This window comes from Vombatus ursinus, unplaced genomic scaffold (genome assembly GCF_900497805.2).
Source record: "Vombatus ursinus unplaced genomic scaffold, bare-nosed wombat genome assembly UNPS02014833.1, whole genome shotgun sequence".
In the NCBI taxonomy this organism is placed as follows: domain Eukaryota; kingdom Metazoa; phylum Chordata; class Mammalia; order Diprotodontia; family Vombatidae; genus Vombatus; species Vombatus ursinus.
Genome location: NW_020954611.1, coordinates 5,497,343 through 5,515,982, shown reverse-complemented (window position 1 = coordinate 5,515,982; position 18,640 = coordinate 5,497,343). Strand labels below are relative to the sequence as shown.

The 18,640-nt window shown below is 38.6% G+C and overlaps 1 protein-coding gene across 9 annotated transcripts in view; it reads left to right on the top strand.

Annotated features, from left to right (window-relative positions):
- Positions 1 to 18,640, top strand: part of CHST15 (carbohydrate sulfotransferase 15) — a 123,728-nt gene that overhangs the window by 73,867 nt on the left and 31,221 nt on the right. For all 9 annotated transcript variants that reach the window (XM_027839794.1, XM_027839788.1, XM_027839795.1 and 6 more), the window contains 3 exons: positions 501 to 840; positions 5,040 to 5,186; positions 13,413 to 13,569. In XM_027839794.1, coding sequence (XP_027695595.1) covers positions 501 to 840; positions 5,040 to 5,186; positions 13,413 to 13,569 — 644 coding nt within the window. The remainder of the gene's footprint in view (positions 1 to 500; positions 841 to 5,039; positions 5,187 to 13,412; positions 13,570 to 18,640) is intronic.

Here is an 18,640-nt window from a genome sequence, read left to right as displayed (position 1 = left end):
TGAAAACTGATAATTGGGGCTGTAGTCATTCATGTAGATCCCATAATTCAGAATTTAAAAGTAGAGTTAAATTTGATTTTATGATTCCATCCTGAGCTAAATCAGTGCTCCTAATCATTATTCTTGTCTCCAGCATTCCTGAACTTAATTAGTAACACAGATTTCAGCTGACTTGGTTTAATTTGATTGCTCTTTTATGATAGAAATTCAGGCAATTGTAGATAGGCACTGGCTTGGGTCATCACCTATCACTCTCCCCCTGCTGATTTCTATTTTAAAAATTTAGTCCACCTCTCAAGAAAGGTACAAGAAAGAAAGGGGGAAAATTGAAAATTATAATCTCTTTTTATTTATTTTTATATTCAAGCATAATTAAATAGAGCTTGGAACATATATGTTATCATATTAAGGTAGCTGCAGGGTTTCCTCCCTACACCCCCAGGGGTGGTGGTATTAATAAAAAAACTTTCTAAAATCACCTTCTTCTTTTATTGTTGCAGATGTTCTCAGTAATCCCTAACAAATTTCTTCCAACTAGTAAAAATCCTTGTTGGTATGAGGAATACACAGGGAAAAATACCACGGATCCCTATATGACCAACCTCTATGCACTGTATTCAAAGCATTTTCGGTCAACCTTTGATTACCTCAGGAAAGAGTTTTGGAACCACTTGTACCATTTCAAAGAGAAGCACTACCGCCTACGTTGCCTCCCTCATTTCTACATCATTGGGCAACCAAAGTGTGGGACAACTGATCTGTATGATCGTCTCCGGTTGCACCCGGATGTGAAATTCTCAGCCATTAAAGAGCCACACTGGTGGACAAGAAAACGATTTGGTAAGTAAGGCCCCTTGGCCCATGTAGCATCCCTACTGTGAAGGATGCTTTGGACTTGACCGAACATTTTCTAATCTATCATTTTCTCCTAAGAGTAGCACTGTTGGGAAGCTTTGGCCGAAGATAGGTCTATTCGACAGATGAAGAAACTGAGATGGTGAAGTTAGATGCTTTGCCTAAAACCACAAAGCTATTTGCAGAGCAAAAAACAGAACCAAGTTTTCAGTCCATCTAATCAGGGAATAGTGAATGCCTATTGAACAAAAGGCACTTACTGAATATGTGGTAACTATTGCAATAGCAGAAACAATTCATGCCTCTCTAGCATTTGAGGTTTGCAAAGTTCTTTGCACACAACGTCTCCAGGACGTGGATAACATACATGTATCCTTAGTTTACAAATAAGGAAACGAAGACCTTACCAAGGTTGTGCCTTGTTCATGGTCACACAGCTAGGAAGACTCTGTGGAGCTAGGGCTAGAACTCAAGGCTTTTGATTCGTAGTTCTGTGCTCTCTCCAATACATTACATTGCCTCTTATAAAATTGCAGACAATAAGATGCCAACACTTATCATTATGGTGTGTATGGGAAGCAGTGTAGTATATTCAGAAGAAGTCTAGATTAAGGGGCAGGAAAAGCCTTGATCAGCCTCCCGCTTTGGACACATACTGGTTGGGTGATGATGAGCAAGTCATTAAGTCTCTCAGCCTCAGTCTCCTCATCTGTAAAACAGGAATAATAGTTATACAGGTAGGGCTGATGAACAAATGAGAGAATTGGTATAAAGTGCTTTATAAATACATACATGTATGTATATGTATATATATGTAAAACCTATCATAATTATTTCTATGATAATAGCATTTGTATGGCACTTTAAGGTTTACAAAGCATTTTACCTGTCATTATTTTACCTGAGGAGATAAGACATTTTTACACATGCAAGGGTAACTAGTAATACAAGGCAGCACACCGCACTAGGTCTCCTCTTTCAATTAAACCTAAAAGAATTAAATTATTTTTTTTTCTACTTGAGGGATTAGAAAATAAAACTTTGTTGGAGGACACATAATATGAGTATGATAAGTGTTTGTATTAATTTTAAAAATTCTGCTAGTCTTGACTTTTTCTAGCTATTGAAAATAATAATAAAGTTTCTCATCCAATATGCGGGGGTCATTTTAGATCGATAGTTAGCTCTCGTTTATGACATTTATTTTGGGTATCTGTGGCAGCCAGAGCTAAATGAGACTAGGACTAATCACTACCATTATGCAGTCACCCATTGTGATGCCATATACTTGTGTCCTCTACATCGTATCATCTTCGCTCAGAGGGCATCTCTTCTGCATTAAGTTATTCCTCTGTTTTCTGATAGATATGACTGTACTGCAGATCATGTGGAGATTTTGATCTTCAACTTTAGGAAATTTCTGGTCATGACTCTACTATTTGTGATTGGGAAAATCAGTCCACTGCTCTGAGCCTTAGTCTTGTCATCTGTCAATTGGGTCCAGGTAGAATGAGGGGCTAGGAGAGGGGGTGAAAAGAGGGGTGAGGTTGAAGTAACTGGTCTCTTCTGATGATTCTCTACGTCTGATTGTGTAAGTTTTCTTTGGGCTGCTTTCTGCCCTGCCCTAGCCTAGTACCAAATGGCTCTCAGATCATTGTTTTATTTCTTTAACCTTTTTATTTTCTGCCAGGAGACATTTGGTCATTTGGTCCTAAAGGGTGATAAATGCTAATCATATGCCAGAGTTTGGTACTTGCCAAGTGGGTGTTTTCCACTTAATGGTTCCATATTCATTAGAACGGAATTTTTAAAAGTTATACTTTTAGTCCAAGTTTAAAGTTTTACATCCTTCTCAGTATTTCTTGGCTAACTTTTAATCACTCCCTCACACTTAAAAGTGCCATGAACAGAAAGAGGGGACTTTTCACTTGTGTTTTGCTAAACAATAATTTTGGGGTGCTATGACTCCATGGACTTAGTTGTTCACTAGAAATTTAAAGTTTTTTTTTCTATTAATCTCTCTTGTTTTATATGACCTCAATTTCCAAATATATACATCCTCTTTTTCATAACCAAGACACCTCACTCCCCTACCACTTCTGCAAAGAAGGGAGGGAGGTACATCTTATCTCTTTTCCGGGTATCAGACAGTTTTGAACACTATCTCCGACATCAGATAGCTGGATACATAGAGGAGAACTTTTTTTTTTTTGCCTTAATGACCACCAGCTTCATGGCATCCAAAATCAGGATTTGTGAGAAAGGGTTGTTGTTATTCAGTCGTTTTATGTCAGACTCAACTCTCCATGACCCCATTTTGGAGTTTTCTTGGCAAAGATACTGGAGCGGTTTGCCATTTCCTTCTCCACCTCATTTTACAGAAGAAGAACTGAGGTGAATAGGGTTAAGTAACTTGCCCAGGGTCACATGGCTAGTAAGTGTTTTAGGCCATATTTGAATGCATGAAGATGAGTCTTTCATATTACAAACCCAGTGCTCTATCCACTGTGTCACCTAGCTGCCATGAGAAAGTAGGGTTAGTCTTTATTAATCGTGCTACATGGTACTACTTTCTGGTTACCTCAAAACACTTGTCTTCCAACTTCCTAGTTTACACTTTTTATTTCCTTGAGTTTTGGCGATTTTATTAAAAGTTTTGGAACTATGACATGACAAGTGAGTCAATGGAAAGAGGCAATGTCTAGTTACAGCTCCATCACTGACTAATTGTATGATGCCAAGTAATTCACATCACTCTGGGGCTTCAATTTCCTCATGTTCAAAACAGTATTAGACTAAATGATCTGTGAGTTCTTTTCCAGGAATCTATAAATCTTTCTATAGGTAGATTTTATTATAAACAAAAAAGGAGCAAGTTTTGGCTTTCTGTGTTAATAAGTTGCAAAGCTTCTTGAGGACATGGAGCATGTCTTCACATCCTTTTCAGTTTCTAGAACGTTGAAGGTGCTCAACAAATGTTTCTTCAATGAATTGAGAGATATCATGGAATGATGGATAGAGTAGCGATCGGGTAGTCAAGAAGACCTGAGTCGAGCCCCACCTTACGTTTGTGTGGCCTTGGACAAGTAATTTAACCTCTTTGGGCTCAGTTTCCTTATCTGTAAAATGAAGGCATTAGATTACATGGTCCCTGAGGTCCCTTATCGTTCTAGATCCTGATCCTGTGAATCAATGATGTTAAAATAACTTCAATGAGTTCAAAGGACAGTCAAATTAATAAAAATATTCAGCCTAAGTAATCAGTGAGGTTGCCATCACTGGAAAAAGAGAAGTAACATTTATTATCATGATAGACCTCAAATTGGTCTGTCCTTCGACTTGGTTTGCATCCCCCCTATTGCTTTTTCTATTACATGTAATATATGCCTCATATACTGCTCACACCTAAGTTATTGCAAGTATACCTAAACTTTACATGCCTCACAAAGTTCAAATGTTTACAGCACTTGAAGAAGTATAACATTATGCTTAAAACCTCCACTAACCTAGTTAATGATGTTTTCCATCATCTAAACTACACAGAAAATGAAATTTTTTTTTCCACAGAAAAGTCAGAGCTACTTATTTAAGCAGCTACAGATAAAAAAGAATTTTAATCATTCATGGGACTTCTTTCCCATCTGATTACCCACTGGAATTTACCTAAGAGAATAGGGCTTATTTTACTTTTCTCAGTGACTTTCATTAAATTACTGAATGGGCACCTATCATGCTCAGAGAGAGCATGGTGCTATGGGAGTGGTATCAATATAATACCTCACATTTATTTAACACTGGAAGCTAAGTTACTGCACTAATCTCACACTTGCTAGTTGCGTGGCCTTTTACTAATGTACTAAGCTCCTTCCTTACAATAAGCCCACAGAATAGGTAGAACAAATATTACGCTCTCTTCCCAGTTTGCTGATGAGGAAACATGTTGAGAGGTTGCTTGTCCTCGGTCAAACACCTAGGACTTATTGGAGCCAGAACTCAAACCCAGGCATTCTGACTCCCAAGATCTCTGCCCTTACTGTGATGAGATCATTCTGCCCTCATGAAGCTTGCAGTCTAGTGGCAGGGATAGGGATGGAGGGTTCGAGTACAATCCAAAGGAGATGGAAACAGAGGGCTTCCCCTAGTTTCTTTTCCCTGTCATTCACAGTCTTTCCATTTCTGTTTAGGAATAGTGCGACTGAGAGATGGGTTTCGGGACCGCTCCCCCGTGGAAGATTACCTGGATTTGTTTGATTTGGCAGCCCATGAAATTCACAAGGGACTTCGGAGTGATTCAGGGACAGAGCGCGGCAAGATGAATAATATCGTTATTGGTACGGTACCTGCTGCTCTTGAAAAGTCACATCCACTGTTGTCTAGATTGATGGTTTGGAGTAAGTGCATGGTCATGCCACCTGCAAAATGACCTGAAAATCTCATTCATGTCATAAACATTTATTAAGCATGTACTAAGGGTAAGGCATCATCCTGGAAATATAAAGACAAAAAAAAGTCCATGTCAATTCAATTCAGTTTGATAAACATGTATGAAGTGCCTACTATGTGCCAGGTGGGTAGCTAGGTAGCATAGTGGATAGAGTGCTGACCCTGGAGTCAGGAGGACCTGAGTTCAAATCTTGCCTCAGACATTTAGTAGCTTTGTGACAGTGAGCAAGTCACTTAACTCTGTTTGCCTCAGTTTCCTCATCTATAAAATGAGCTAAGGAAAAAAAATGGCAAAGCACTCCAGTATCTTTGCCAAGAAAGCCTCAAGTAGGGTCACAAAGAGTCAGACTTGACTAAACAACAGCAAAATATTACAGCCATTGTGCTAAGGTCTGTCCTCCAGAAGATTGCCATTTGCTATCCATGACAATCCAACAGGCATTTTATTAAGCACCTGCTATGTTCAAGGCACAATACTAGGTGCTAGGGATACAAAGACAAAAAAAAAAAAAAAAAAAAGAGAAGGAGAAGAAGCCATTCCCTTCAAGAAGCTTACATCCTACTGAGGGCCAAAACCTGAATACAGATAAGTATATATACAGGATGTCCAGAGGAAGAGGGAATGACTGCTAAAGACTAAGGAGATCAGGGAGGTTGTCTCATAAAAGATGATGCATAAGCAGAGCCCTGAAGGAAGATGAGGATTTTAACAGCCAGAAATGAGGCAGGAGGAGGCGCCGTGTAAAAAGACTCAGAGTCAGGAAATAGAATGTGAGGAATAACAAGTTAATCATTTGGGCTGCATGATAGATTATGCAAAGAGAAACAATATACCCCAAATCTACAAAGGTTCTAGGGGAGGGCTTCATTTCTTTTTCCCTCCCCAACACTTATCTCACACAAAATGTTTAATCACTTGTGTCATGTTTTGAAAACTAAAATGCTTCTAAGAATTTGTCTTGCATTTGGGATCAGCCATGATGAAAGTTATTACTGGTATGTCTTTTTCAAATGATGTTTTCATTTGTGGATTTCAATCATTGCTTAAATGGAGTGTTTGCTTGACACAGGGTTTTCAGATGTTTCTTTGATATCTATGTCTTTAAAAGAAAACTCAGAAATCTAATCAAGAGATTTTTTTTTAAAAAAGCTATTGGTTGAATAATTTTCTTTTGAAAATGTGAATATATATGTTCCTGCACACTCAGGTTCCCTTAGAAGAAATACTGTCTTAATGCTTCTTCTGTGATTAAAATCTATTCATAAATCAGAGATGCTTTTAATTCCATTCCTTTAGACCTCCTAAATATGATTGATTTATTTATGATCATCTTTCTGGTAAGTTCACAAGAATATTTTGTGGAAATATCAGAAAGATGATCATATGTTTCATTTATCTCAGGATAAAAATATGCACTTATTCTTTTGTGAAAGAGAGAAATTTAATGCAAGCTATCTGCTCAAATCCATGTGAAAAATTGGTATATTTTGCTTGTCCTGTAGTAATTTGATCATTAAACAAAATGAATATGTTAGTGATTAAGATTAAATGCAACCATTTGAAACATGGATATTTAATTATACCCATCATTTCCAAAGGGACAGACGTATGTTTAATCACTTGAGTTTCTCCTCAAAAAATACCAAGTCTCTGGCAATAGGAGACCAGAGTAAATTTCTTCTCCTTGTGGCCTTGTCTGAAAAGGGTTTATTTCAGTTTATCCCACCAAATCAGGTGAATATGAAGATTTTGTATCCTTATTGGTAATTCATTTTACTATTAGGCACAGATGGAGCCTTGACTTCCCTTAAAGACACAAATTTACCCAGATAAGATTTGAGGCCCATCATCATTATTAGCTACCACCTCCATCCAGTAACTTGACCAACTCTGTGCCTCTGCCCTTATAGCCATGCTTAAACCATGTGTCTCCCACCAAGTATCTATGGTCCTGGTGAGATGACAAAAAGCAAGACAGGTCCCTCTCTTCTGGATTAGTTCCTGAAATACTGGTCCAGAAGTACACACACTCTCAGAAAACAGTGGGAAGTTTGGACAGGCCACTGGACAATGCAGAAATAAGGTTAATAGTCATAACAGTTCCATCATGAGTTCATTAGTGCTATCTTACTTAAAAGCCCTGCCCTACAGATAAGTCCACAGTAAAGCTGGGCAACAGCCAGGTCAATGATAGTAAGTCCAGTGCTGGGATTTTTGTCTGGAGCAGTAAGACTGTATCTGCAAGGGAGCGGCAGCTTGGTAGTTTCATTTCAGAGCATATGAATTGTTCAAGTGCATGTGAGCTTATTTAATCTTTGCAAGACTTTTTAGTGTATCCCCTAATAATAATAATAACTGACATTTCTATAGTACTTCATAACACTTTTCTCATTCAATCTTTACTACAAACCTAAGAGGACTACAGGTATTTTTCTCCCTCTTTTTACAGTTGAGGAAACCAAAACTCAGAGAGTCTAAGTGCTCTGCCCCGAGTCATACATCTTCCAAATACTAGAAGCATCAAAAGTAGAATTTGTATCTAGGTCTAGCATTCCTTCTGTACAGCCCTGCCTCTAATATGCCCAAGACAGTGCTCTACATATGGCAAATGCTTAATAAATATCTGTTACTGTATTGAATTGCCCATTTTATCAATATGATTTGATATTAGACTGACTTCATTACCAGGTGCCTCAGAGCATTCCTACTGCTCTTTCCCTTATCCTGATGAGATAATTAAACATTCAACCCATCAAGTTAGGGATTGGGTATGAAAGTAGTACACAGAACAGGAGAAGGACTGCGCAGAATAGTTTGGCCTCCAGGTTTGATCTACTTTTACAAAAACGGTTGATAATTAAACATGAAGGGTCTCTGAGGCATTTTAATGGGCTCCTGCCAAGATGTATTTCTTTGAAAGTTCAGATGTTCCAAACTGTACCTTAGTACTCCAGTAATCATGTTTGTGGTCAGATAATTCATAGGATCACAGGAATCATGGAATCTAAAATCTAGAAGGAACCTCAGAAGCTGTCAGCCCTTACCTGTACCTGACGAAGAACCCTTTCTACAGCACACTTAATAAGCGGCCATCCACTCCTTACTGGAAAACCTCCAGTGAAGGGCAGTTCAAAGGCAGCCTAATCTACTTTTAATTATCTTTAATTGTTAGGAAGATTTTCTTTACGTCAAGCCTAAATTTCCTTTTTAAGCAGTTTCCTCTTATTGCACCCTGCCTTCTGATGCCAAACAGGACAAATCCAATCCCCATTTCACGTAATAGCCCTTCAAATGCTTCTTTACACCTATCATGTCCACTTTTTCTCTTTTCCAGGCTAGAAATTCCCACTTCAGCCTATTCTTACATGACATGATCTTGAGGTCCTTCGCTATCCTGGTTGCTCTCTCTTGGATCCTCACGAGCTTATCAATGTCCTTGCTAAACTATGGTTACCCAGTTCTGAACACAACTCTACAGATGTGACCTAACCAATTAATTGATCAATGAGCATTTATTAAGTACCCACTATGTGCTAGGCACTATGATAGGTGCTGTCTAGACCAGAGTCCAGTGAGCTCTGGTCCTGGGCATAATACCTTTCTTGCTAGTAAGATCAAAGTTTGCATGAGTTTTCGTGGCTGCCAAATCATGAGCTTGTAGTTGACCAAATTACCCAGATCTTGTTAAGATGAGCTGCTTCTAGCCATTTTGTCCCCCTTATAAAGTTAATATTTGGAACTCAAGCATAAGACTTTACATTTATCCCTATCAAATGTCATGTTATTAGATGCAGCCCAATGTTCTAGGTTGACAAGGACTTCTGGAATTTCATCATCCAGTGAATTAACCATCTCTCCCAACATTGCATTATATGCAGATTTGATAAGCCATCTTGGATTTTATCCACATGATTTATGCAAATGTGAAGTAGCACAGGGGTGAGGACAGATTTTTAAAGGAAATCCGCCGGAGACTTCCTCCCAAGATGATAACTGAATTATTAATGACTACTCCTTTGGTCCAGCCATTCAACCATTTCTGAATCCCCCAAATTCACCTTACCTACATTATTCCATCTTTTATTCAAGAACAGCATGAGAGATTTTGTCAATTCTTTGCTAAAAAAAAAATTAGTTCAATTATATCTACAGGATGCTACTCATCTACTAATCTAGTGTCCCTGTCATAAAAAAAACAATAAGCTTAGTTTGGTATTCTGTGGTCTTCATGAAGCCATGATGGTTCCTTGTGATTACTGCTTCCATTTCCAGTTGTTCATTAACCATCCCTTCAGTAATATGTTGCAGAACTTGGCTAAGCTAAGCATGCAATTAAGGTTATTTGTTTAATTTTGCCAGCATTTGCCCTTCCCCAGTCATGTCTCTCTTCTCCCATTCTCTAAGAGATTACTCTCAGTGGCTCAGCAATCACACACACCTCACAATTCTTTTTGTAATCTAGGAGTTGGGCTGGGTGATCTGAACCTCCTCAAAGGCAGTTAGAGTTTCTCCTGCAATCCATTTAGTTATTATTAGGTATAGACTCCCTATCTGCTATTTTTATTTTGACCTCTTTTGTTCAGGACAAAGTTCACTCCCCTGGGGGAAAAAGTAAAGCAAAGTGAAAGTTGAGGGGATCTTATTTCCTTCCATCATCTTTTATTAGCATTCTATCCACTCCAGTCAGTAGGCCTATTCCTTTTTTGAGGTCTTCTCTTCCCCAAGAAAGTTTTTTTTTTCTTTTTGTGTCAAAATATTCTCAGTCTTAAAAAGTTTTCATCCCTCCTGAGTTGCCTTCCCTTACAGAATTTTAGTCCATGGGATTCTACCATACCCTTCTCTGAAGTATTTTATTTCTTCTTTCTAAATAACTAGGGTACATGAAAGACTGTGTCTAACTTCCCTGTATTTCTCTATCACAAATTTTATGAGGGATCCTGTTCCTGCAAGATTCTTATCATTTCCATCCCAGAAACCAGTTCCCATTTGTTGGTGAAAATTAGATCCATAATAGACTTTTCTAATCATTATTTCCTCCATACTTTGAAAGATGAAATGATCATCAGGATAGGTCAAGAAATTATTAGTTGATCTATTTTTGGCAGAAGGGGTACCTCCATTAGATATATACAGATAATTGTAGTCCCCACCACTAGCATACCATGTGTTTGTGCCAAGCTTTGATCTGTTTCCAAAATTTTTCTTCTGTTTCCTCTTCCTGTCCATGTGATTTCTAATAGATTATGTATATTTATTACATTAATGTATATACATATACACATAATTAATACATGCATATTAATACATATACATAATATATATTACATTATCAGAATTTCTCCCAATATTTCTCCCCCTCCTAGAGAACCATTTTGTATAATAAATATATTTTAGTCTATTTCAAAGATATTTTATTCTATTTCTACCTATATTGATTATCATTTAAATACTCTTTCCCATAATATCACCCCCCTGGGTTTCATCACATAACTATATCTTCTTAATGTACAATGCTACTTTGTCCCACCACCCTGCTTTATTTTTTTCTATTTCTCCTGTTTCTTTTGAATAATTATTGTAGGATTCTGATCTAGAAAGTAACCATAAACACCATTAAGTCAGCTCCTTTATTTTACAGATGAGGACATTGAGGGATAAGAGAGGTTAAATGATTTATATATCTAAGGACATGCGGATAGAAATCATGGATCCCAAATTTGAATCCCTGTTCTTTACCTCCAGATCTAGTCCTCTTAATAAGTCCTGAAGTATCAAATATGGCAGGCATCATATAGCTAGCCTAATATAGAATGGCATAACACATTTCTGTCATTACCAGGGTAAGAGGATCTCTCATTAGGAAAACTTGGGGTTTTCATCCAAATTTGTCTGTCACAGAATTATACCTGAAACTTTCATACATACAACTGAAGCATTAATAGTTTGAGATATGTCTCCTTTTTGGAGTTCCATATTATCCTAAAATGATGGACTTCTTCAGACCTGTATTATTTAAATCTATAATTCACTTTTTGAAATATCAAATAATCAAAAATGTGATCCTTAGAGATTATCCTTATTTGCATGGTTCAATGGAAAGAGTTCTAGATTTGGAGTCCAAGGTCTTAGATTCAAATTCTGGCTCTGCCACTTCTTGTATCAATCAATCAACAAACATTTATTAAGCTCCTACTGTGTACCAGGCACTGAGCTAAACACTGGGGATTCAAAAAGAGGCAAAACACAGTCCTTGCCCTCAAGGAGCTTATAATGGGAAGACAACATTAAAACAAATACATACCAAGGAAGCTATATGCAGGATAAATAGGAAATTATTAACAAAAGGTTAAGGCACTAGAATTAAAAGGTGTTGGGAAAGACTTTCAGCAAAAGATGGGATTTTAGTTGGAACTAAAGAAAGCCAGGGAAGTCAGTAGGTAGAGTTGATAAGGGAGAGTGATCCAGGGATGGGGAACAATCAGAGAAAATGCCCAGAGCCAAGAGATGGAGAATCTTATCAGTGGAACAATCAGGAGGCCAGTGTCACTGTATTGAAGAGTACATGGTGGGGAGCAATGGGTAAGAAGACTGGAAAGGTAGGAGGGGGCTAGGTTATGAAGGACTTTGAATGCCAACAAGAACATTTGTATTTGATCCTGGAAGTGATAGGGAGCCAATGGAGTTTAGCGAATGTGGGAGTGACCTGGTCAGACCTGGGATTTAGGAAGATCACTTTGGTGGCCAACTGAGGATGGACAAGATTGGGAAGAGATGTGAGACACAAACCCACCAACAGGCTATTGTGATAGTTCAGGTGTGAGGTGATGAGGGTCTGCTGCACCAGAGTGGTGGCGGTGTTTGAGGACAGAAGTGGGCTACAAAGGTGAAATCAACAGGCCTTGACAGCAGATTGATGGGGGGTAGGGGTGGGGGGGGGTGTAAGAAATAGTGAGGAATCCAGGATGACTCTTAGGTTGTGAGCCTGAGGAACTGGAAGGATGGTGTTGCCCTCTACAGTAATAGGGAAGGTAGGAGGAGGGGTTGGTTTAGGGGGAAAGTTGATGAGTTCTATTTCGGACATGTTGAGTTTAAGGTGTCTACTGGATATCCAGTTTAGAATGTCTGAGAGGCAGCTGAAAATGAGAGATTGGAGGTCAGCAGAGAGGTTAGAGCAGAGTAGGTAGATTCAAGAATTGTCAGAATAGAGATGGTAATTAAATCCATGAGAGCTGATAAGTCTTGGGCCACTCATTTCATCTCTTAGGCTTCAGTTTCTTCATTGGTAAATAAGGATTTTGGACTAGATATTTTATCAGGTAAATTCTAGCTCTAAACTTATGATGTGATTTTAATAAATGTTGACAGAACCCAGGCTCAGAGAGATGAAACACTTTGCTCAACATGACCCAGTTAGCTAGTGGTGATACTGGGCCTAGAGTAGAGCTTTGGAGTTCAATGGTCTTTCTTCAGACTCTTGGATATTTCACCTAATTCCATAATCCCAGTTAACAGGATAATTCAGGCAAAATCCCTGGCCACTTCATTTGAGTCTTTGAAGTGCCAAGGTTCCAGAAAAAGAAAAGCCAGGCTTCTTTCTGTCTAATTTCCTAACATAGGCAGTCTACACGATTGTTTTTATTATCCCTGCTACTCTCTGAGGGGAAAAAATCGTGTGCTTCCCAATTTGTCCATAATACTATATTGCTATGTATATCATTTAGTCCAGGCTAAATGGGGAATGCTGCGTGGTTGTAATTATTTTTGTAAGCCTCACAAAGAGAAGCCTGGAGGCGTAGGAATGCTCAGTGTTTGGACTGGCTAGTTGTTTCAAAGGCATTTGGAGTAGATCTTCTGTGTGCTTTCGGCAGTCGCCCTTCTCACACCAGTCCTCTGCTGTGGTCATTTTGAGCGTAAAGGCAGAAGAGCCATTTTAGGCTCTGCTATCTTTATTAAATGAGCATTTCCTGTTTTGTGAAAGATCAGTCTTTTCTTTTTTTTTTTTTGGCTTTACCTATAATTCCATGCTTAACAATTCAATCAAGTTTTAAAATTAAACCAAAAATCAATTTAAATTAAAATGAAAATATCTGTTTGGAATATTTTCTCTTTGAAGGAGAGGCCAGCGCTTCAACCATGTGGGACAATAATGCTTGGACTTACTTCTATGACAATAGTACTGATGGAGAGCCTCCATTTCTGATCCAGGACTTCATCCATGCCTTTGAGCCAAATGCGAAACTCATAGTCATGTTGAGGGATCCTGTGGAAAGGTTAGTGGTCACTTACATCCTTTTGTGCTGGGGGAGAAAGCAAGCCAGCCCAGAAGAACAGTCCCACTGCTTCTCATCCCAAACAAATCCGTCTCTCTTGTGATGGAGTTTAACTGCAGGGTTATTGTGATTTCTTATGTAAATATTATTCTTGAGACATTCTCACTGTGCCCTGGTTTAAACAAATTGTAAATTGTTTTCTTATACATCATGATTCTTCTTTTTTGATTTCAGGTCCCAAATGATTTGAAATGGGGGAATGGTGAAATTCCATGGCTACTATTTGGATTGATTCAATATAACTGGAATTAGGGGTGGGGAGAAATTCCCAATAGAGTTTGGGGACTTGTGAAACTCTAGGAATTCAATGACTCCCTTTTCTCACAGTAAATTACTTTTCTGCTTCAGATCCTAATGATGGAGGGGGTGAAGAGAGAGAGAGACAGAGACAGAGGCAGAGACACAGAGACACAGAGAAAGAAGGGAGAGAAAGACAGAGAGATGACAGACAGAGACAGAGAAATGAGGGAGAGAGAGAGAGAAAGAAGAGAGAAGGGGGAAAGGGAGGGAGAGAGAGAGAGAGAAAGCTAGGGGAAGACAATGCAGTCAGTTCTTTTGTCTTATTTTTCTTTGTGCCTTGCACAGTCTTCAGCAAATGTATGAGAGAGTTTGGAGTTGCCTGATTTGCTCAGACAAAGACTGAAAGATGAGGTATCTTTCTCCAAACATCATGTGCTGTGAGCTGGTCTGTTTGTTCTGAACTCTAATGACGTCCTTTCTCTAATATATTATATGCATTGAGTATTTAATCTTGCCAAGAAGGTAGAGAAGTGATCATTCCATCTTGGAATTTGTGATAAAGGAGAGAAAAGCTGGGCATAATCTGACATAAAGACTGGGTTTGGGGTTAAGAGATTTCAAAAGGTTTAGAGATGGATAACACTTGAGCTAAAATTCTGTAGGGTGAGTCAGTCCAGCAGGGATAAGCCACAGTGAGAACCAATCCCCTTAGCTACGCTAGGGGACAGAAGAAAGTCAAAGGCAGGATGTGACCATTGCTTGGAATGATGATCAAAGATAACAGGGAGAAGTCAGAGGTGCTCAACTCTTACTTTGTTTTGCTTTTATTTCTTTTCTGTCAAGGGGAGTGATACACACTCACTGTGCAATCACTGGCAAATCACTTAAAACTCCAGGGCTTGGGCAAATCTGTAATAATAATTTATCACAGATAATAATCTATAAATAATAATAATAAGGTGTGTCCTACTCTTCATGACCTAATTTGGGGTTTTCTTGGCGAGATACTGGAGTGGTTTGCCACTTCCTTCTCCAGCTCAATGTACAGATGAGGAAACTGAGGCAAACAGAGTTAAGTGACTTACTCAGGGTCACACAGCTAGTAAGTGTCTGAGGCTAGATTTAAACTTAGGAAGATGAGTCTTACTGACTCCAGTACCAAATACTCTCCACTGCATCACCTAGCTGCCCCTTATTAGGTATGATTATTCTCTATATTACATGATAATGCAATGTTCTGTGTATTATACAACTATGAAGAAACTGAGGCACCAAAGAAGGGATATGCCATGTAAAATCATAGTAGTTAGCACTTATGTAGTGCTTTTTAAGGTTTTAAGATTTGCAAAGTGCTTTACATGTATCATTTCATCTTTACAACCATTAATATCTCTATTATACAGATGAGGAAACTGAGGCTGAAGAAACTGTGACTTGCCCAGTGTCACATGGTTAGGAGTATTTGAGATATGGTTCAAACTCAGTACACATTTATTAAGTTCCTCCTTTATGCCAGGCACCATCCCAAGCACTGGAATTACAAAGACAAAAATGAAGTAGTCCTTGCCTTCGAGGATCTTAAATAATAACAGAAATTAATGTAGTTTGGGAGGTAGTATGGCCAACTTGCTCCAAGTGACTTGGAGTCAGAGAGACCTGGATTCAAGTTCTGCCCCAGACACTAGCTCTTTGACCTTGGACAAGTCATTTAAAATCTCTCGTCTATGAAATGTGGATAATAATAGGGCGTGTTATGTAAAACATTTTGCAAGTCTTAAAGTGCTGCATAAATTTGAACAGTTTGAAAAGTGCTTTCTTATTAGAACAGTCACACAAGGTAGACATCGGAGGTGTTATTATCCCCATTTTTCAGATGGAGAACTTGAGGCTCAGAGAAAGAGAACATGAATAGCCCATGGGCACACCACTGGTCAGAGCCAGAGCCAGCCTCAAAGGGTGTTTCCTCACTCTAATTCTAGTGCTAATCATTCCCAGGCAGTGTTTATAATGGTAATCATTTTTGTGCAACATTTGGACATGGAATATTAAACTACACTATCCAATTTCCTAGTTACCCTTGGCCTTCTGAGTCTTTTAACTCTGCTCAGTGGGCAGCAGGTATGGAGCTGGTTCTAGCCTTGCTAATAGGTCCTGGACGTCCAGAGGCAGGGATTTGCTCCCTTTCTTTGGCAAAAGCATGTTAACTTCACTTAAGACAGTCCTGTTAACAAAAATTAGTAGTGCTGTCATTTAGAGATAATTACATACCTGGCAGTGCAGAAAGGAAAGACAACCACCAGACTGACCTGGCCTTGACTTCTGAGGTATTTTCACAGCTGTCCTGCTTCTCTCCCCCTGAACCACTTGCAGCTGAGGTTGAGAAGGTTAGGACATTATGTCAGTGCTGCTCTCTTTGCTTATTAAACTTGTAGTCATGTCTGTGTGGTTTGCTATCCCAAGAAAGCAAAAACCTTCCTCAGTTTCAGTTTGGGAGGGGGAATAGTGAGAGAGACAGAGAGAGAGAAAAAAAAGAGACAGAGGGAGAGAGAGAGGAGGGGAAGATGAGAAGAAGGAGAATGAAATGTGGGGGAGGGAGAAACAGAGAAAGAGAGAGAGAGAAGGGAGGGAGGAGAGGGAGAGAGGAAGGAAAGAGGGGGAGAGAGACAGAGACAGAGAAATATGAAAATTAAGATCCTGGACAAAAAGAAAGGGTAGGCATTCTAGCTTGTGCCCAAATCCCTGGTTATAGGAAGAGAGCCCAGCTTCCCTGAGAATCCCCTCTTTTATTTCCCTCATCATACCATCCACTTCAGTAATTGGACTTCACAGCTTAGAGGGGAGAGGCCTAGGTCAGTTGGTGTCACAGCCTGTGCTGTCCCAGTTGAAGCTGCTGAGACAGGAGAAGGTACCCAACCAGGGCAAATTTTAACTTTCAGATAGATTTTGCTCATCTCAAAATTCTTTATAAATAAACTGCTTAATTTAAATGGCTCCAATTAAATTTTATTACTCAGCTATAAACACACACACATACATGCACATAAGCACACACACACATACACACATAATTTTGTTATTTGAGGAGCCCCAGATGGGCAAAAGTGTTTTATTTTTCTGGTCCCACACACTTAGAGTAATTAATTTATTTTCTGTCTTCTCTTTCCTGATTCTCTACCTAATAATAATAGTTCAAATGTACATGTCACTCTTAGGGAACATGAGTATTATCACCTCCATTTTCCAAATGTTGTGAAACACTTTTCTTAGGTTCATATGGCCAGTAAGTATCTAAGGTAGGATTTGAACTCAAGCCTGTTGAAAATAAGTGCACTCATCTCTTTCCACCACACAATGGTTCTTCTTTCTGAATTACAGTAGCAATAAAGGAAATGATATGGGCTCCATCTATGGACTGGGTCTGACAGCAGGATCTGGACCTACACACATATTTCGTGTGTGTGTGTGTGTGTGTGTGTGTGTGTGTGTGTATGTATGTGTATGTGTGTCTGTGTTATCTATATGCTTTCTTTGGAGGTTAAAGTCACTACCAGATGTTTCATTGTATGTTGAAATGTATGAAAATATGCAATAAGTATTTCCTTCTATTGGAACACATAGCTCATGGCCTGTCTGAAATTGCTGGCTCCGTTCTCGTCCTAGTTAGATGATAAGATAATAAATATTGTCAGCCTGAGCCCATCTGGACGAAGGAAACATTTCAAGGGGGCTGGATCACAGTTCTCAATTGTATATCTTGTTAATGGGCCATTAGCGTTCTTCATTTTTTGCATGACGCTTCATTTTTGCAGATCCCTTGAACTGCTCAAGGGCAGTTCTATTTAACTAAACTGTCCTTGACTCCATGCATCTGCACACTCTTGTCTTTTTTCCTTCCACCAAGTGAATTGGAAGAATACTTTTTCTGGTTCTTTACTGCGTAAGCAACCTTATTTGTATATATCTTAAATATATATATACATATATGTATTATGACCATGATAAGAGAGATTGAAAATATGAAATACAATAATCAAACCCCAGGAAATTCCTCAGGCTCTAACTTCTTGTCATTCAGTTGTGTTCAACTCTTCGTGACCCCATGGACCATTGCATGACAGTACCATCCACGAGATTTTCTTAGCAAAGATACTGGGGTGGTTTGCCATTTCCTTCTCCACGAATTCTACACTTCTGAAGTAGGTGAATAACCAGTTTTCCAGATGAGGAAATTGAGGCACTTTTGAGAAAGGCAAACCAGCTCATGCCATAATATGGGTCCATACTGGAGTGTGTGGAATCATGAGACTTTAAAACCAAAGTTAGGCATTTCTATGCTAAATTATTTCAATTAATTAAAAGAAAAAAATCCTAAATTTTAAATAGAACATTCCTTCATTTCATCAGTTTCTTAGATGGAAAAGTACTTTCAAATGGAAGAATTTCACTTTAGCCTCATACTTCTTCATTTGTAATAGAGTTGATAAAATGAATTTGCTTCTAATTCAGAAACAATGGTTACAACCCCCATTAAACATGAAAAATGTTTGAAACTTGCTGACCCTTCCAATATAATTGCATTCTTTTTTCCGTTTAAGAGATATTTGAAGGAGGGTCATGTACTACCGTCTGTTAAGGATTTTTCAGTGTCTAAATTTCAGCATAATTCTTTTTGTGATCTTTCTACCCACCATCAAAATGATCATCAAAGGAATGGTTTATTTTCAGGATCAACAATTTTCAGGCATATAGAGGCATATGGAGGCTCTGTTAA